The following is a 20,537-nucleotide window of genomic DNA, read 5'->3' as shown; positions in this document are numbered from 1 at the left end:
AGGCCCCTGCTACACCCAGGTTGCCGCCGCCTTGTTTATCAGTTACTCCTGCCCCATGATTGTCCTCATCAGATCCTTGGCTCAGAGCCAGTGCATGTGCCCCCAAAGGTGAGTGAGCAAGAGTCTTATGGAGCTCTAGTTTGCTGAAAAGCTCAGCTTCCCATGGGCCGGAAGGAGTCCTGGCAGTTCCAAGATCCCTGGAGGCAGGTGCAGTGGGAGGAGAGACTGACTGGGGCCAGGGCTGGCCACCTCACTGAGGTCCGGAAGGAGAGCTGGTCATCAGGTAGGAGCGGCCCCAGGCCAAACCCAGAGCCTGGCCTCAGGAAATGAGATGGCCTGTTTCTGCCCTCCCGCTGCTGCTAATAATTAACCCAGGGACGGCTGCCTGTGAGGCTGGAAGGGCCTTTAGACATCATGTGACACACTCCAGTCCAGGCCTTTTGCAAAAGTGGGAGGAAGTCATTTACTACATTTCCTCAATTCTGAAAGGTGCGTTGGCCACACTTTAATGCTTCTGAAATCACCGTGACCTTCACAGTCACAGGGTACTTTGGATGTACTGTTTCTTTAAAATAACTTTGCTGAAACACCTATTACATCAGGTGTGTCATCTTAGAGCAGAGGGAATATGGTGATAAATACCCAGATCATTACTCAAGTTTCTAATGTTGCAGAGTTAATTAGGGGGCAAGAAGGTTTTCTGGGCCATTTCCCTTGTAAGAGGAAATTTACCAACATGAGAGCCTCGGGGAGTGTTTATAAAGATTATCTCAAAAGGGTAAGAACATACCTTATTTAGTAAGTTACAGAGACAATAGTGACTAAGTGTGGGGCTCCGTTTACCACCTCCAGTGAATCACCTGTAATTCGTCTGCCTCCCAGTCACGTGGATCAGTGGACTCAGAGTGGGTGGTGTGTGATGCCCCCACCTGAGCTTGGGATCATCACCCTGTTTGAAGTCTGCCTGTGTGACCTGTGCGTGGTTCTGAGTCGAGTCTCCCAGTCTTGTAAAATGGTAACAGCAGTGCTACCTTCCAGGCCCAGTCAAAACCAATCAGTCAGGAGTGAGGGGTGTAAAAATACTTGGAAATTGCTGAAGCCCCGTAGCACAGGAAGCCCAGAAACAGGAAAGGGAATGGCCCAGGGACTGAGAAAGAAGACAGGTGGGAAGGGCAAGAACACATAGGCAGCATTCACAGAGCTGGTGTTGAGTGGCTGTGGCGGGCCAGGCCCTGTGCTGCGTTAAGAATGAAATCTCTGCTCCCTACAGTTATTCACAGAGGAGGAAACTAAGACAAAACATTAATTTGTTCAGGTTCATGTCCACTTGGGAGTGGCAGAGCAGAGACTAGAACCCAGGTCTGGGTATTCTTTCAAACCTCCAGTGGACTCTGGCCTGGCAGGACCCCTCCTGTCCCAGAGTACTCCCAAGCAAAGATCTTCCTGGTCCAGTCACGGACCACTCTTGAAATCAGTGAGAGGGTTGTCTTTATCTCTGTATTCTCAGCTCCCAGCATGTGGAAGGCCTCAGTACAGATAAATGCATCAACAGCAGCAATGACATATATTATTTCCTTTTTTTTTTACCTTTTATTTTTTAGTAGCAATTATACATTCCTTTTGTTTACTTTTTACTGTTTTTTTTTTAAGGTTTACAACTTGTTATTTTGATAAACATATACATTTCATTCATTTGTTCCTAAATGTTGTTCTCCTGATTTGCATTTTGGCATGCCTTTTAGAAGTCTTTTTAAAGAGTTTCCTTTCATTAATTTGCTGACCCCATTTTATCAGGGTACAAAGCCCTGGAAATCTGAATAGGCTGCATAAAAATATTTTATGGTTTCTAGAGGCACACTGGCAACCAGCAGGGTTACTGAACCTAATATAACCTGAGATGGCCCCCTGGATTAAAACCTTACAGGCAGAGGATTTTAAAGCTGGAAAAAGCTTTAGAGGGCTCTAACCTGGGAAACCGAGCCAGAGAAAAGTGAGTTAGTGACTTCGCGAGTCACCTGGCTGATCAGAGACAAATAAGATGATGCTTCGTGGGGGTAAGTGGAGAGTATTTTTCTCTGTTTCCTTGAGATAAAATTATGGTGAGGGACACTGGTGGTAAGGATTGGGTTTCTCTGGCCGGACTGCTACTGGCTTCAGACTCCTTGGCGGGAACAGAGGCTGGCAGGATGGTCTGGTTGTGAGATTCCAGCTTCTTGGCTGGGATGCACTGTGATTAGCACATCTCAAACCTTTCAAAGTGACTTTAGCTGTTTTCTTTTCTGAAGGCTTCTGCTGCTTTTGGCTGTAAAGGGGTGGGGGCCAGAGCCTAAGACAGAAATATCGTGGACTGACACCCAAATGGGCGTGTCTGTGCCTGAGAGCAAATATTAGCAGAGTATTTTTGTAAGGTTTGTGCAACTTGATTCATGTCCCTGTGGAGTAAATGTATTCCATCCTGATTTCCAGTCTGTCTGGGGCCTAGTGGAACTACTCGGAGGGAAAATGAAATGAGATCAGTAGCTTAATTTTAGGTAGAAACAGCTAAATGTAAAACATATTCCATTGTCTATTTTGTGAGCTTTACAATTTTTGCTTGTTATAGTCCCTCATCTCCTATTTCACGGTTTGATGGGCCATTTCAGTTTTTTCCAAGAATGAGGTATTCATTTAGAATTATTTCCGATGAGAAAGTATACATGAAAGGAAATTCAGTTTTGAACAATACCACATTGAGGCTTACATGTACAGAAACTTAACCTTGGAATTGTTGAAACAGAAGTCCTGAAAGCCCAGAGTTCATCTATCCCACTCTTCACTGTCAGTCTGCCCTCTGAGGCTTTCTCACCGAGGGTCTCATCCAGCTTCTCTGCTTGATTACCTCTAGTGATGAGGAGCTCACTCTCTTACAGAGCACTTCCTTCCATATTTGTGCAGGTTTAACTGTTTAAAAGCTCCTTCGTCTGTTGAAGAGAAATGTGTTTCTTTCATCTTCTACCCATTGAACCTTTGGGACCTAAAAAAATCAGTCTAATTATAGTAGCTAGCTGCAAGTTAATTTGCATACACATTATCTCCAGTGATTAAAACAACCTTAGGGATATCCTTCCTCTTTTATAGGTAGGGAAACTGAGTCTCAGAGAGGGTAAGCAGTCTCTCCAAAGTTAATCTCAGTAAGTGATTAAGCTGAGGTCCCCCCACAGCTGTCTGATTCTGATGCTGGTAACTTTCCCACAGCCTTACATTTTATCCTAATTCCTCTTCTGTGTGACAGCCCCTTGGATTTTTGAAGTACCTAATCTTATCCGCCCTGAGATTTCGCTAAGATTTCAATTATTCCTCAGGAAAGCCTGCTAAATCAGTTTCTGTGGAGTTCCCATACCATGCGTGCATTTTCCCCCCCAACCTTTGCACATGGGGTTTGCGGTGTCTGGAATGCTGCAGCTTCTCCCTGGCCAATACCCCTTATCCTGCAAGACTCCCCATGAAATTTCTGTGAACCGGTCCTGACACCCACCCCACCCTGGTGGATCCGGAGCCCTCCTCGTGTTCCTCCAGCACCCTGGGCCTTCATCTCCCCTAGAACTTGATACTGCCCACTCCCTGGCCTGGCGCAGAGTAAATGAATATCGAGAGAGTAAATGATGCGGAACTCCTTTGCCAAAGTAGCAACCAAGGAGGCTAAAAGTAATTGTAAACAAGATTGACAAGCCCGTGAAATCGTAGTCAGATGCAGGTTGCTTGGAGGCTGTCGTGGGGACAGCTTGTCTGGGGTAAGTCCTGATGTCATTTTCCTCAGTATGACTTGGTTAAAAGCCCCCCATGGGCTGGCATTTGCCCTGTTTTTCTCCCAGGAGGTAGGTTTGCTGGCTCTTAGGTGTCTGGGTTCACCAAGGTGGCGCGCAGTGGGGAAAGGTTACCAGTCACTGTTCAGTGACTACCTGGGCAAAACCAAATCTTATTTCTTTGCAACCCACCCAAGACATCCACATGGGTACCGAGAAGCAACCCAGGGAGAGTTGAGAGCTGTGGAATTTGGGGGTGTGCTGTTTGACGCTGCATCATAATCAGATTTCCTAAAACTCTTTAAAAAAAAAAAGAACTTCTAACACAATCTAATTTTAAAAAAACTCAGGAAGACGGTGTTGTAAGTCAGGAGAGAGTGGTCACCTGTGGAGGGGAGTGTCTGGAAGAGGACATGAGGGGCTCCTGCTGGGCTCCTGGGGAGCACTATATTTAGCATTTGTACTTTTTCTCTCTGTGATACTTCAAGAAAAAGGTTTTTCTTTAAATTGAATGGCTTCATTTAATATACTCAGCATGAGTTTTCTGCCGGCTTCAAGGCAAACTTTGTGTTTTAGTTACTAGCTTCTCATCACAACACTGAAAACCCAGCTCATGACACTTAAGAGATTGGTTTCTCTTTATAGCAACATTACCTCTTTCCCGAAACTGCCCGCGGCTCCCGCAGCATTCTTTATCTTGCCCTTCAGGGAGCTTAAAACTACTACTTCTTACCCTGCCAGGATCAAGTATAACTTTTATTTTGTTAGTTTTGCAAGTGTCATGGTGTCGAACCTATAAATAAAACCTATAAATAAACCCCAACTCCATAATAAGAAAACTATTTGACATTTTGAAGTCGTATGAAAAGAAGGCCAGTAATTACAGATCTCAGTTTGAATACAACGGGTCCTACAAATGACTCCACCCGGGCTTCCCAGGGGCTTCAGTCAGAGAGCCACTCCCCGAACAAATTACAGGATCTGTGGAACAAATGATTTGATCCCAAAATTGTACTTTTGGAGTATCAGGATTGACAACTGCAAGATGATTCGACGGAGTATTTTGCTGTATTATTAAAGTGACCTGTGTGAGTGTGTCTCCCTTGTGCTAGAGAAAAATCTGAAGACTCGAGTATTAAATATGTTCATAAATCATTTTTTAATAAAAGGTATTAACACGTTCATAAATACCCAAATTTTTTAAAAGTTTTGTTCACCAGCACTGGCATTGTCCACTGTGTTATTCATTAGCAGGCTTTATGCTTTAAAAATGTTATTTAAAAATTAATGTTTTAGTGTATAGGTTCAGGATAAATTTGGTTCTTGGCTTTAACGTTGAATTAGCCATATGAGATATGCCTCCCTGAATAAGGACGTTTGTTTTTCTAGTTTAGCAAGTATTCAGTCACGATTATGTTTACATTAAAACCTAATTTTAAAAATAAGTTAGTGTATTTAGTGTATTTATCTTTGTATTGTTATGTAGTATTGTGCTTTGGAAAATTTAAAAGCCAAGAAAGCAGGCTAAAAATGGCAGAAGGTAGTGTTGATCAATTTATGAAATTATAGAGTTATGAGGAAAAAGATTAAATTCCAGGTACCAGTTGTACAGTAATTTTGTTATCAACTGTACTTATTTTAAAACTAATAAAGGGAAATGTATAGGAAAGTGTTTTCTAAGATATTTGGGCATTTCACAAATGAAAACTGAAATGACTAATTTTTAATTAGTTGGGCTGAATTTCATTAAGAACATTCGCAAAAAAATAAAAATGATGGTGAAAACAGAAAATATTAAATAACATTTTTAAAAAGAACATTTTCAAAGCCTAATAAATAGCACAAAATGTATGCATCTTGTTTTCTTTCATTGCTGCTGCTTTAAGAAAATGCTGGTTGACTCAACGGGTTTCTGAGGAAGGGTGTGTGCATTGTGTGGCCTTTTATAATTTGGACAAATGGTTAAGAATTGATGTTGGTGAATGATGTGAACTCATTTGAGTGAACAAGCCAAGATATCTGGTTATGTAATATCAAGTGATACAGTCCTTTTTGAATGATGGCAGTTTTCCTGTTGCTTTCTTCTCTATTTAGACAACAGTACTAATCCCAGCACTGACATATAGACTGGAAAATCTGTTACTTCATCAACAATGATTTAGGAAGCACTTCTCCCAGACTGAGTGATGGGACAGCTGCCAAGCTACGGAAACTCTATTTAGCTCTGGGAGGTGACTTGTAATGTAGACAGTAAAACTGACATAAGGATGCCCACCTAACAAAGACACTGGCTATAAGCATAGACAGGCAGAACCAAAAGGAACTCTGAAGATTGTCTGGTGGAAGATTTTCCACTGTGTGGCTCTCAGACCAGCTGCACCATTGCCATGAGGGTCAGGGGGTATTTATTTAAAATGCAACTTCAAGCTGGGTGTGTTGGTATACATTTGTAGTCCCAGCTTCTTAGGAGGCCTGAGGCAGGAGGATTGCTTGAGCCCAGGAGTTTGAGGCCAGCCTGGGCAACATAATGAGTACCCTGTCTCTTTAAAAAAAAAAAAAAGTGACTTCCATATGACAAGTAAAACCAGGCATGATCCTGATTTGGACTGTGGATCGGGGAAGAGAAATAAAGGACATCTTTGGAACAATTTGCAAAATTTTAGTATGGACTGGATATTAGATAAGTGCTTATCATGTTAAAGTTCTTCAGTGTGATAATTGTACTGTGGTTATGAAATGCCCTTATTTGGGGGAGATACATGCTAAAATATTTCGAGATAAAGGGGCATGATCTCTGCAGCAAGTGGTTCAGAGAAAAGCCTGGTGCGTCTGTGTGTGTATACAGATGAGAGACATGGGAAATAAAGTGTATGTGGGCCGGGCACGATGGCTCATGCCGGTAATCCCAGCACTTTGGGAGGCCAAGGCAGGCAAATCACCTGAGGTCAGGAGTTCAAGACCAGCCTAGGCCAACATGGTGAAACACTGTCTCTACTAAAAATACAAAAATTAGTTGGGCGTGGTGGCACATGCCTGTAGCCCCAGCTACTCAGGAGGCTGAGGCACAAGAATTGCTTCAACCCAGGAGACAGAGGTTGCAGTGAGCTGAGATTGCGCCACTGCACTCCAGCCTGGGCAAGAGTGAGACTCCATCTCAAAAAAAAAAAAAGATGTGTATGTACCAAAACGTTAACAATTGAATCCAGGGCAAAAGGGTTACACAGGAGTTTGTTTTTCTTGCAACTTTTCTATAAGTCCAGAAAATTATTTTTTGTTTTACAATGCAGTTTCCTGGGCCCTTACTGAACCAAAATCTCTGTGGATAGTAACCAAGAATCTGCATTTTTAACAAGTCCCCAGATGATTCTTGTGTACGCTAGTTTTAAGTCACTGGTTAAAAAGAAAGTCTCATTTCAGTCACTATTTTTTTAATATCTTGATCAGTGAGCAGATATTCTTAGTTTGAGCTCATCTTAGTGCTTAATAAATGATAAATAAATCCCCACCCAAGTGTTTGTACATTTTTTTTTTTTTTTTTTGGATGAGGTCTCGCTCTGTTGCCCAGGCTGCAGAGCAGCGGTGCGATCATAGCTCCCTGCAGCCTTGACCTCCTGGGCTCAAGCGATTCTCCCACCTCAGCCTCCCAAATACCTAGGACTACAGGCAGGTGCCACCACATGCAGCTAATTTTTTTTTTTTTTTTTTGTAGATATGATGGTCTCACTAGTAAATTTTATCTTTAGAAGGGAATACCCCACTTACTTCAGAGGAGTTTAAGGAACAGTTAGGCCTGGCTTTAAAACAGACTGGAATGAGAAGCTGTCCTCTTTGAGGTACCAACAGCAGTAGGAAAGCATGGTTTCTGTCTTCCTAAAGGCGTGAGCAATGCGAGTGATTGTTGCTTGTTGGGGCCATGGTTGGCCCCACAAAGAACTCGATACCACATAATGCAACCCAGCATCTGTGTGTCTACAGTGACGAGAGAACAACGCTGGTACTATATTAGCTGCTAAATGAATGAAGCATGTGTCTGCAATACGTTAAATATTGGCATTTGACGAGAAGTGCACTTAATTTGATGAGTCATTGTCTAGGGTGGCTGATAGTACATGTACTTTTCCATGCTAGAAATGCCCTTCTCTAAATCAGTCATCTGTTGGAGCTCAGAAATAGCTAAAAGGAAAAAAAAAAAGAGAGGGAAGAAGGCGCTTTCCTGAGTTCATAGGGAAGAATTGGGAAAAGGGGACTGAGCTACGGAGAAGGGCTTCTATACTGCAAAAAGGATTTTTGAAATAAGCTGAACTGTAAGTGATAAGAAAGAGCAGAGCTGTCCCTGTTTCCCTTGAATGCCAGCGTAGGAGGTGGCATGTCTTCCTCTGGTCGCCACTAGGTGGTGGCATTGGGCTAGGCCAGCTTGATGTAGGTTGATCACTGTAGCGAGCTACCCATGATTCATTTATACAGGTTACTTACAAATTGGGTATTTATAAATCAAGACTGTTTTCTTATTCTCCTCCTTTTTTTCAACGGAACTCATATTCTTCAATTAGAGACCTAAGTCCCTTACTTTAAAAAATAAGAATATGGAATACTTTGCCATTTATTTATTTGAGATAAGAGTCTCACTCTGTGGCTCAGGCTGGAGTGCAATGGCGCGATCTCGGCTCATTGCAATCTCTGCTTCCCGGGTTCGAGCGATTTTCCTGACTCAGCCTCCCAAGTAGCTGAGATTACAGGCGTGCCCCACCACACCCAGCTAATTTTTGTATTTTTAGTAGAGACGGGGTTTCACCATGTTGGCCAGGCTGGTCTCAAACTCCTGACCTCAGGTGATCTGCCCACCTGGGCCTCCCAAAGTGCTGGGAATACAGGCGTGAGCCACTGCGCCGGCCTCTTTATTTAAAATTATAATAGTGGAGTTGGGTTTGCTCTGTCATTTGCATGTGTTCCTCTCCCTTCTTTGTGTCTATGGTTCATTGGCTTGCGAAAGAACAGTTTCCCAGATCCGAATGTAGACAGACCCTTTGGAAATAAAGCGGCGGCATTACCTTTTCGTTGTCTCAGGCTTCAGGGCAGCCAGGGAGGAGCCCTAGTAGCAGCCCTGTTACCCAACCCTGACTCCCAGGGCTCTGGTGTCTCATGGGCCCAGGGTGTGGCAATTTGTGCCAGCATGCTACTGCTTCTGGTTCCCCTGAGTTTGTAGAGCAGCTCAAAGATGTATCACATATCTATCACAACTATCTTTTAACTCTAGCAAGCTGTCTTTATTAAAGTGGATACATAAAACTTTAAGAAATGGAACATTCATATATCTGTAAGTCGTTTGAAATCAGGATTGCCCTACAAAATCTGGAATCTGTAGACAGCACCCAATGGCATTAGAAGCTTAACGTTAATAAAATGCCTTTCATTGAGTGCCTGGTATGTGTCCCACATGTGCTAGGCACTTTCCATGTGCCACTCTAACTCTCATGGTCTTTATCGTGCCCCTACTGTTTGCAAAGTGAGGTGTTGCCTCTTTCTGTATTTTCCAAGTATAATCTTTGATTAAAAACTGTATTCACAGCCGGGCGCGGTGGCTCACGCCTGTAATCCCAGCACTCTGGGAGGCCGAGGTGGGCGGATCACGAGGTCAGGAGATCGAGACCATCCTGGCTAACGTGGTGAAACCCTGTCTCTACTAAAAATACAAAAAATTAGCCGGGCGTGGTGGCGGGCGCCTGTAGTCCCACCTGCTCAGGAGGCTGAGGCAGGAGAATGGCGTGAACCCGGGAGGAGGAGCTTGCAGTGAGCCGAGATCATGCCACTGTACTCCAGCCTGGGGGACAGAGCAAGACTCCGTCTCAAACAAACAAACAAACAAACAAACAAAACAAAACTGTATCCACAGTAGAGCTTCGTTTGCTATTGTTTAAAACATTCTAAAGCTATAATGGATTTTTAAACTCATGCAAAGAACAGGCTTGGCTTCCATATTATAAAATGCATCAGCAGCAGCTGTAATCATTTGTGGTCAGAGAGGCCAGCATGTTCCTGGTTGGGTTGTGGCTTTGTTTAGAATTAAGAGGCTTATAAAGGAAGCCATAGAAACCCTGAGTTCCCCAATTGCTGTAGTACAGGAAACAGGGCAGTTAGTCAGCATCCATTGTCCCGACCAGATTGTTTAAGATGTGATTTCAAGACAATCTGAAAATACCACATGGCTCAATTATTGGGTTATTCAACATCAGGCTCATTCTTACCAAGGTTTGCTTTAGGAACCATTGTAGGAAGATTTCTGCAGCTTTCATAAAATACCTATTTATGACATTGTCATTAGGTTTCAAGCCCTTTATGTAACAATCAGAGATGGGTGTGAGAAAGGGAAGTCTGTCTCTACTGGGTTGCTGGTGGGCTTTATTTTGTCAGCTAGCTGTGTGACTGTGCTGGACAGCATCATTGCTAACCACGGTGAAATGAATAAGTCCCAGCGGCACCCACGCCAGCACGAGCAGTAGCTGCTCAGGTGAAGTCTGGAAATCAGTGTCCACCATTGGAGCATCAGCCCATGTGACTTTCATTTGGAGGCACCTGTTTCAAATCTTAGTTTTTTTCTGCCTGGGGTCATTGTGTGACTATCTCTGCTTTAGCTGTTCCACAGAACAACTGCCCACCTCTTATCACACACAGTGAATTCATCCACATAGTGCATGGCTTAGATTCCGCAGAGCCTGTATTCTAAGGCCATCCATCCAAAACACACCCTGAGGTTCCCTGGAAACCCACTCCTTTAGTCCTCGTCTTCCTGGCTGTTACTTTGAGGGCTCCCAAAGGGAATGTGATCCTGCGCCACACCTGAGATGCTGAATCACCACTGGGGGTGCGGGGACAGGCAGGTTTTAAAAGCTCCTCAGGTGATTCTGATGTGCACCTCCCACTAAAACCAACTTGAAATGGTTCTATTGTGTCTTTTGAAAAAAAAAATGTAACCCACCTGAGATTCTTAGACAAGAACTAAAAAATAAAATTGACATTTTAAAGTCAATGTGGTTAAAACATTATGGAACACATTTGTTGTCTTTTGATAACTTTTTGTATTACTCAGAAAATGCATCCCTGCTTCTGATGACATTTTCATTGGAAAGGGCAAGGCGGAGGTGGTGGGGTGGGTGGAATTTTATAAGCGACTGAATAAGTTCCTTTGCACTGCTGGTCCCAGGAAGTTTTTTTTTATTAGTATTTCAGACTCTCTATCCTTATCTAAGGAAGAAGGGAGGTTTGCTTGGAGCTCCTTAAATATAATGATACGAGACCAAGTGCTTCTCTTCCTGGATGTACTTTCTGCACAGCTTTCATCATTGTGGTTTCTCTTTCTACACCTAACCGGTGCCCCCTGTCATTCCCTGAAGCTTGCTTCTTAGTCCTCCAATCTGCTTTGGCCACATCCGTCTAAGAGCTGAGTCACTCACTACTCCTTGCTACTGGCTCCCAAATCTTTTCTCTAGCCGTGCCCTGACATTAGGCGCTACTTTTCCAATTACCCGTGACTTGCGTCTGCCAGAATGGACCCTGGCAGCAGCAGCTTGGTCATCACCTGGGAGACAAGATGCAGACTCTTGGGTCCTATCAAGACCTACTTGAATCAGAGTCTGCATTTTAACAAGATCCCCAAGCACTCTGTATGCACACTGCAGTGTGAGAAGCACTGGTCTATGGGACATCTGTCTCCCCTCCCCTCTGCATTCATTCTTTCTTTTCTTGCTTGCTTTCATTTTTTAAGAGATAGAGTCTTGCTGTGTTGCCCGGGCTGGGCTCTAATTCCTGGGCTCAGACAGCCCTCCCACCTTGGCCTCCAGAGTAGCTGGGACTACAGGTGCACACTACCGTAGCTAGCTACATTCTGCTTAGACCCTCCCCCATTTTTCTCTGTCAGATTTGTCTATCCTGTTGTATTGCTATACGGTATTGTTGTACTGCAGTACTGCTATATAGTCTGTTATACAGACTATACATTTTAGCTTCATTTTCTATTTCATTCTTCCTTCCATTCATTCGGACATTTACTAACTCTACCAGACCTAGGTTTGGAGGTACAATGAGCAAAAGCAGACCTAGCCTTGTGGGGCTTCGCATCTAGTGGGAGAAGCAGATATTAAATACACATCATGAGTTCTAAGTGTGAAATGAGGGTAAGCACTAGTGAGTGAACTCTGTCACACAAATCTGTGACTGGTTAGGGAGACCGGGGAAGGCTTCCCAGAGGAAGTGATGCTTGTGCTGAGCACTGACGATGAACTGGAGTTAATCAGATGAAGAGGAGCAGAAAGAGCTTTGCAAGCAGAAGGAATAGCATATGCAGAGGCCCAGCTCATCAGAGAAAGTTTGTGGAGAATTAATAAAAAAAAGTTAACTTACTCTCAGGCCCTTCATCTTTATTTGCTCTTCCACCCAACACTGTCAGAGTTATATCTTCACCATTCCCTGAGCCAATTTGATTTGTAGAATTACTTCACATATTCTTTTTTTTTTTTTTTTTTTTTGAGACAGAGTTTTGTTCTTTTTGCCCAGGGAGTGCAATGGCGAGATCTCAGCTCACTGCAGCCTCCGCCTCCTGGGTTCAAGTGATTCTCCTGCCTCAGCCTCTGGAGTAGCTGGGATTACTGGCACATGCCACCGTGCCCAGCTAATTTTGTATGTTTAGTAGAGATGAAATTTCACCATGTTGGCCAGGCTGGTCTCGAACTCCTGATCTCAGGTGATCCGTCTGCTTCAGCCTCCCAAAGTGCTGGGTTTAGAGGCGCATGTCACCATGCCTGGCTAGTTTTGTATGTTTGGTACAGATGAGGTTTCATCATGTTGGCCAGCTGATCTCGAACTCCTGACCTCAGGTGACCCGCCCGCTTCAGCCTCCCAAAGTGCTGGGATTACAGGCGTGAACCACCGTGCCCGGCTGCTTCATGTATTCTTTGTAGAAGCCTAGATCCTCCCACCTACGTGATATAGTCATGTCCTCAGTTGCACACCTTTCCAGTCTTTTTGCCTACCTCTCCACCATTGAAATCACCAGTTAAACCAGTTTCCTTACTGTTCCCTAATATCATGGTCAGATTTTGAATGCCCTCTAATTCTCTCTTCATAAATACTATACTCTCTTTTTCAAAAAAGTAAACTTGTTATTAAAACATACATATGGAAAAGTACACAAATCATAAATGTAGAGCTTGGTAAATTTTCACAAAGTGAGTACACCAGTGTCATTAGCACCCACATCACGAAATAGAATGTTAAAAGCATCTCAGAAAATGCATCTCTCCCTTCCCCTCACTACACACAAAGGTAACCATTATCCTTTCTTCTATCAGCATTGATTAGTTTTGCCTGTTTGTAAACTTTACATAAATGGAATCATGCAGCAGATAATCTGTTGTGTCTCATATCTTTTGCTCAACGTTAAAGCAATTGATTCACATTTTGCATGTAATGGTAGTTCATTTCTTTCTTTTGCTGTATAGTAGTATATGGTATGACTGTACCACAGTTTATCCATTCCACATTTGATAAATGGGGTCTTTTCCAGTTTAGGATTATTATGAAGATTCTTTTTTGTTGTTGTTATAAATTATGATTTTATTAGATACATATTTTGGTCCAAATCTTTGAATTGTCATGACTTTAAAAAAATTTTTTTTTAGCTTACAAGTTCTGAGTACATGTGCAGGTTTGTTATATAGGTAAATTGAGTGTCTTGGAGATTTGGTGTACAGATTATTTTGTCAAATGCGTCATAAGCATAGTACCCGAAAGGTAGTTTTGCAATCCTCACCCTCCTCCCACACTTCACCTCATGTAGGCCCTGGTAGCTATTGCTCCCTTCTTTGTGTCCATATGTTCTCAAAGTTTAGCTCCCACAAGATGCTGGTACATGTCTTTTAGTGAGTGAATATACATTTTTCTGCTGGGAATGTGCCCATGACTGAAATTGTTCTATCACAATAAATGCATATGTTGAGCTTTAGTAGATATTATTCAGCAGTTTTCCATCGTACAGTGGTTGCACTGAGTTATGCTTTCACCAGCAGCATGTGAGAGTTCTGGTTGCTCCACACCCTCCGTGGTTTTGCCAGTCTTGAATCATAGGGGTTCTCTGGTGGGTGTGTGGTACTATTGCTTTGTGGGTTTAATTTGCATTTCTTTGACAGCTAATGTGGTTGAGTACCTGTTTTTGTTGTCTCCCTATTTTCTAAGGGGTTTTCTGTTACTTCCTCTCACTAGGTTAGCAGGAGCACTTCATATATTCTTGGCAGATGTATATATTGCGAGTATCTCCTCCCACTCTATCGGTTGCCTTTTTGCTGCCCTAAATGGTGTCTCTCAATGAATAGAGGTCCTTAATTTTAATATCAGTTTATCAATGAGTCTTTTCATGTTTGAAATCATATTTATACCATGTTTAGTTCTGTAAAACCTTAGAGGTAGAACACAAATACATAAAATTGTGAAACATAAATAAAAATTTAAAAGCCTGGGAAATATAAATTAGAAGACTCAGACCAGGGAGTTAATAAGACATGCAAATAAGCCACGTAATTCTGTGAACGTACAATTTAGCAATACATTTTGCTTAGAGCATCTTAGAAGTCAAAACTCAATTGGAAACATGATCTGCTGTGTAGTTCTCATTATCTGTGAGTCCCTCAGACAGTATCAAGAGGATGGGATCTGACAGGTATCTGCACTCACAAGTAACTGACGATTCGCATATTAAAGCACTAACAGGTATATTTTATGTTACAGGTTATTCAGCGATAGTTATGACCTCCCGGTTACGTGCGTTGGGTGGAAGAATTAATAATATACGCACCTCGGAGTTACCCAAAGAGAAAACTCGATCAGAAGTCATCTGCAGCATCCACTTTTTAGATGGCGTGGTACAGACCTTTAAAATTACTGTAAGTTCTCTACTTTTTTTTTTTACTTTTCCTGAATTAATGCTCCTAACAAATAGTTTTCTTCTCTTGGCTCACAAAATGAAGAAAAAAATATTTTAAAATGAAAGCTTGAGATCTCAGATGTTGTATGTTGAGATTGCACTGGAAATACTTAAAAATGTTGCCCCCATTTCACCTCTGACCTGAGGGTCTTCCCCCCGCCCTTCTGTGTGATGTGAACTGTTTGACGCTCAGATATTGGTGCTTCTGGGAAGTCCTCATCCACTTTCTGAAGGAGACTGGTTCAGGAGGTGGATGAGGACTCCACGGAAGCACCAACATCTGGAGGCATCATGGCGCCCTAAATATGCTTCATTAGAGCCCACGTCAGGTTGCATTTTTTCAAGTAGTGATTAGGGTATATGTTGCCCATGAAACTGAGCTCCTTGAAAACAGGAAAGAATAGAAAGGGTGTTGTTTCCCCTGTGCCTGGCACAAGGCTGGGCACACAGCATGTGCTCGTTAAATGTGTGAGTGAGTGGGTTGTGAAACAATCAGCCTCACAGATGGCAGGGCTTGGGGAGGTCCTGGCTCATCCCACTTAAAGCCCGTGGCAGAGCCAGCACTAGAAACGAGGTCTCCAGTCTCCCAGGCCAGCCGCAGGAAGATACTGGGACCATGGCTGCCTATGGTGCCCACCCACCCCAGTCACCACCGGGCCCGTGACCTTTGCCTGTCTCTTCCATCCTCTGGCCAGTCCTAACAGGATCAGTCCCAACCCTGAACTGGCTGCTAGGATCTGCCCCAACCTGTAAAGTTCAGTGTGCAAGGAAAGACATCAGAAGAGAAGACGGGATGAGAGAACAATTGAGGGAACAATAAAAGGCCACAAGAATGCAAAGGGTGACAAAAACTGATCCTTGGGTCTTCCGCACACCCCATACAAGTTTGCCCACTGCCAATCCCAGGTGATCATGGACCTTGATGCAGGCAGGAGGAGAAGGCAGTTTGCGTGGAGTTTTAGCACGGTGGGTGCTGTATCTCCTTTTCAGCAGGGATGGGGCGGTGGCCCAGTGCCTTGGCTGCAGAAGTCTCCCTGTCAGTGCAGAAGACTCAGGTGGATGACCAAAGTCATGGAAGTTTGGGCCCTTCGCCTGGCAGAGAGTGGGAATGGGCAGTAGAGATGGATGTTTCCCAGCCTTCTGCCCCACTCTTCCACGAGCACCCAGGCCTCCAGCTATTCCCCAGTGTCAGAGCATCATTTTTTTGTAGGTGGGAAACATTGTTGTAACAAGTGAAAACTCCAGCAAGGAAATTCAGTTGTCTAGTTAGGTGTCTCCAAAGTCTAATTAGAGGAGCTACAACATATACCTGTGACCTGTTTCTTCAGAAGCCACTTTGGAGGAAAACATCCTCTCAGGAGGACTGTCCAAAAGAATATTCTGCGATTCTGGAAATATTCTGTGTCTGCACTAACCCATAGAGGAACCCCCCCAGCCGCATGTGGCAATTGGACATTTGAAATATACCTGAAGAACTAATTTTTTTTTTTTTTTTCCCTGAAACAAGGTCTTTCTCTGTCACCCAGGCTGGAGTGCAGTGGTGTAATCCCAGCTCACTGCAGCCTCAAACTCCTGGGCTTAAGCAATCCTCCCACTTCAGCCTCCCAAGCAGCTGGGACTACAGGCACACACCACTACACCCATCTAATTTTTTTATTTTTTGTAGAAACGAGGTCTCACTAACTTGTCTAGGCTGGTCTCAAATTCCTGAGCTCAGGCGACCCTCCCGCTTCAGCTTCCTGAAGTGCTGGAATTGTAAAGCATGAGCTACCATGCCTGGCTTAAATTTTGTATTTTATCTTAATTAAAGTGGAAGCAGTCTTTAGTAGTTCATAGTCCCCACTTTAGATTGCTCAGCTTTGGTAAACATTTCTTAAAGTGTGTCAGAAGCTCCTACGATGTGTGATAAAGATGTCAATCCCTTGTCCTGCCTGGGTGTTTTGAAACTTGCTCTCTGTGGGGTGGGGCCTGAGAATCTGTATTGTAATTGCTCCCCGAGTTGTCTCAATGTGCCGTGCAGTTAGAGAACCACTGATTTAGGGGTCTGTTGGCAAGGTTGTAAATATTTCCCTTAAAAGGCAACTAGTTTGGTTCTACAGAACCTTGTCTTGTATCTGATTTCCTTTTAACATAATCTTTCATAGAATTTTGTGATTACACAAGCTCCATGAAGGTCACAAATGTCTCTTCCAGATGCTGTACACTAATAGTTTAGTATATGTCTGGCTTCTTTGTTAAAATGTGTGTTTGTCTGTCTTGGAGCTGTTCTTTAACCATTTATCCTCTTCCTGACGAAAACATGAATGTTTGTTAGTATATAACTCATGTATTCATTCAGCATATGTTTACTGAGCACTTACTATGGGCTAAGCTTTGTTCTGGGTACAAAAAATGGCAACAGTGCACAAAACAGAACAAAATCCCTGCCTTTTTGAAGCTAACATCCCAGGGGGGGAGATGGGCCATAAAAAAATATGTGCTGAGTCGGGCTTTGCAGAAAAATAAAGTCGAACAAGAGGGAGAGAGTGCCAGAGCAACGTGAGGTTACCATTGTATAGACGTAACCAGAGACGTCCCCACTGATGAGATGAAAGAACCATGTGTTCGTCTGGAGGGAGCACATCCCAGGGAGAAGGAACAGCGGTGCAAAGGCCCTGAGGCTGGAGCCCACTTCCTTTGTTTGCAGAACACAGTGGAGTCTGGAGTGGAATGAGCAAGGGGGGAGGGTAGCAGAAGATAAGAGCAGAGAGATAACAGGGGTAAGGGGTGGGGGATCGCATGGAGCCTTGTAGATCATTCTGAGGGCACTGGCTTTTTTTCCTACACGAGGTGGAAAGCACTGGGGCTCTGTCCACAGTTGACAATAGGAGGGAAGGGGCTGAAAGACTGGTGTGGCAGTCCAGGGCAGAGATGATGACCATTGGACATGGTGGCTGTGTGGGGCTGGCTAAGAGGAAACTGAGCCCAGAAGTACTTTGAAGGTGGAGTCGATAGGGTTTGCTGATAGATGGGATTTGGAATGCGAAAGAACAGGAGGCCTCAAGGTGAATCCCAGATTTTTGGCCTGAGCAATGCAGCAAAATAGAGTTGCAGTTTATTGAGATGGTGAAGACTGTGGGAAGAACAGGTCTCAGGGTAGAAGTAATTAGTTCTACTGTGGGCATGTTGTCGGGGAGAGGCCTGTTATTCATCTATGTAGCAGTGTAGGGATGGTACGAGATGGAAGAGTCAGGAGGTTAGGGGATGGGTCCAGGCTGGGGATACAGATGTGGATGTCACCAGGATAGAGATGGGATTTCAAGCTTGAAACCGGAGGAGATCCCCTGAGAAGCAAGTAGATGGAAGCTGCGAACGGTGCTTTAGGGTAGGAGAGGTGAGGAGCAGGCACTAAAGGAGTCTGAGAAGGACCAGCCAGGGAGGCGGGAGGAGGCCAAGAGCGAATGTCTGAGAATCCCAGCAGGAGGAGGAGTGATCAGCTCTGTGAAAAGGGGAGAAAGCAAAAGCACCTACCCCGAGTGAGCATCATATCAAGCCTTACAACAGGCTGGGTGCAGTGGTTAATTCCTGTATTCTGAGCACTTTGAGAGGCCAAAGCAGGAGGATCCCTTGAGCCCAGGAGTCTGAGGTTACAGTGAGCTAATTGTACCACTGCACTCCAGCAGGGGCAATGGAGCAAGACCCTGTCTCTAAAAAAATAAAAAAGTCTTAGAGCCTGCAAACAGTGAGCACCCAGAAATTCTTAGTTATGAGCGTCATCGTTCTTATCACGTGGCTGCCACCCCAAGCTTCCAGCAGCCTGGTTCAAAGCTGAGTCCCATGGAACTTGAGAAGTTGGAGGGCCTGGTTGCAACTTGGAATATCCCTCACTTTGTGTCTTTCTATGTGTAGGAATTGTTTGCACAGTCTCATTCAGACTCTTTAGCCCAGCCCACCTTGTGACCAGGAGCAGATGTCAGGGAAGCTGACTTGGATATCAGTCGTTCTTCTCTCAGCCCAGGGAGCGAGCCCTGGTGGTGACCTGGTGCAGCGAAGATGACCTCTTGCGGGCAGGGGCCGGGCCAGGAGGCCTTTTCTTATTATAAATGTGTTTTTTGTTATTACATTTCAATTTCTCTTGAGAACTGGGTGAATTATGCAGAATAGATACCTGTATATGTGAATTATGCACTTCAGAGGAGGAGATGTATTAGGAACAAACAGACCTGAGTCAGGCAGTCAGACTGTCCTTCAGCTGATGGTGCAAGGCACGGAGCCTCTCGGTGCCTCTGCTCGTTGGCAAGAGAGATGGTGATGACTACTACACTTTGCAAAGTTGCTGCAAAGATTAGAGATCATATATAAAAAGCACATTGGCATAATGTCTGGCTCCTTGTAGATGTTCAGTAAATTGTAGTTAATAATATATATTAAATGTAATATAAAATCATATATAAATAATTCCAACAAGGGGAGCAGCTAGCTTTTTGACATCTGGTAATGTGCAATGTGTGGTCTGGGTCATTCTTTCCCCACCTATTGTGATTCTCTTCTGATGGATGGTGCCCTGGGTAGAAGGAGCAGGAGGTACAAGCGCTGTTGGGCAGGAAAGGGGGTATGTTCAGGAAATGGGCGTGTTTCATGTTCCCACACTTCAGACCGAATAATCTGAGGCTGCCCCAAAGAAGTCTCTGCAGGAGGGGCCTGACAGTTATCTAATTCTCCCAGTGCTGGTCACTGTGACCTATTTTCAAGTACATTATTTGCTCTCAGGCACTCAAAAAAAGGAGCTACCTTTGCCTGTTCTATACACGGTCTATTTCTGACTCATATTGTCCTTTAGTTAAATGGTTTGGTTCAAAGGATTCCTGCAAAGTCTGCCTGTTAAAGTAGAATTTGCAGTTTTCCAAACACTCCATGCTGTTTGCCATCCCTGGGCCTTTGTGCCGGGCCATCTGATCCAAAGGCCTGTTTTTAGCTCGTGCGCCTGGAGGGGAGGGGTGATGCTTGGCCCTGTTTCCTCCTCCCAAACCCAGATCAGGGGGTTGCTTCCTCTACGGCCCCAGTCGAGATGACCATTTGTGTGGTCCCCTTGGGTGTCCACTGTGCCTCGACTGTTTCACAGCCCTCGACGGCCTTTGACACTCTGTTACAGCCACTGCCTCCATGGCTGGGGCAGGAAAAGGGAGCTTCTTATGGCCGTGTCCGCATTCCCACACCGTGCCTGCCCCATAAACATGGAGCGGGGAAGGCAATGGAGTCCTGATCTGAAGAGGCGTGTGGTTGAACGTGCCCCTCAGCTTCTCACTTCAGATGATGGGAAGGGGAAGCAGGGAGGCAGATAATCCCACAGGGTGGCACAGGCCACATCACTCTGAGGTATTTTGAATGGCATTTGAGTATTTTTAGCTGTCTTCCTTTAGGCTGTTAGGTGAGAGCTTTCCTTTCCTGGACATGCACTTCGGTGGCTTCTCCAGGAGTAGAAGCCACAGGTGTGTCCTGAGGAGCCAACAGAAACCGCCCTGGGGTTAGCATTTCATTGTGGATAATCCACCAGAGGCCACAGGGAGTTCACTGTGATTATGAGAGCTGAGTTTTCCTATTTAGACATTATCACTTGGGAATTGCAGCTAAGGGGGAAGGAAGAAATCTTAGACAATTAAATTAAACTCGTATTGTCTTGTGTTGATGTCATTTTTCTTAGCCCTACTTCCCATATGTGCTGTGTGGCTTCTTAAAATTTATTAAAGCTTTTCTTATGGTGGGAAGTGTGTGTGCATAGCATTTCTGAATATTTTAACTCTTTTTTG

The 20,537-nt window shown here is 44.2% G+C and overlaps 1 protein-coding gene across 4 annotated transcripts in view; it reads left to right on the top strand.

Moving 5' to 3' along the window:
• The window catches only part of PTPN3 (protein tyrosine phosphatase non-receptor type 3), a 120,097-nt gene that overhangs the window by 20,338 nt on the left and 79,222 nt on the right, over positions 1 to 20,537 (top strand). For all 4 annotated transcript variants that reach the window (XM_019033544.4, XM_004048422.5, XM_019033543.4 and 1 more), the window contains exon 2: positions 14,556 to 14,710. In XM_019033544.4, coding sequence (XP_018889089.1) covers positions 14,573 to 14,710 — 138 coding nt within the window. In that variant the 5' untranslated portion in view covers positions 14,556 to 14,572. The remainder of the gene's footprint in view (positions 1 to 14,555; positions 14,711 to 20,537) is intronic.

Source organism: Gorilla gorilla, chromosome 13, assembly GCF_029281585.2.
Source record: "Gorilla gorilla gorilla isolate KB3781 chromosome 13, NHGRI_mGorGor1-v2.1_pri, whole genome shotgun sequence".
Taxonomy (NCBI): Eukaryota; Metazoa; Chordata; class Mammalia; order Primates; family Hominidae; genus Gorilla; species Gorilla gorilla.
This window is presented reverse-complemented; position numbering and strand designations above follow the sequence as displayed.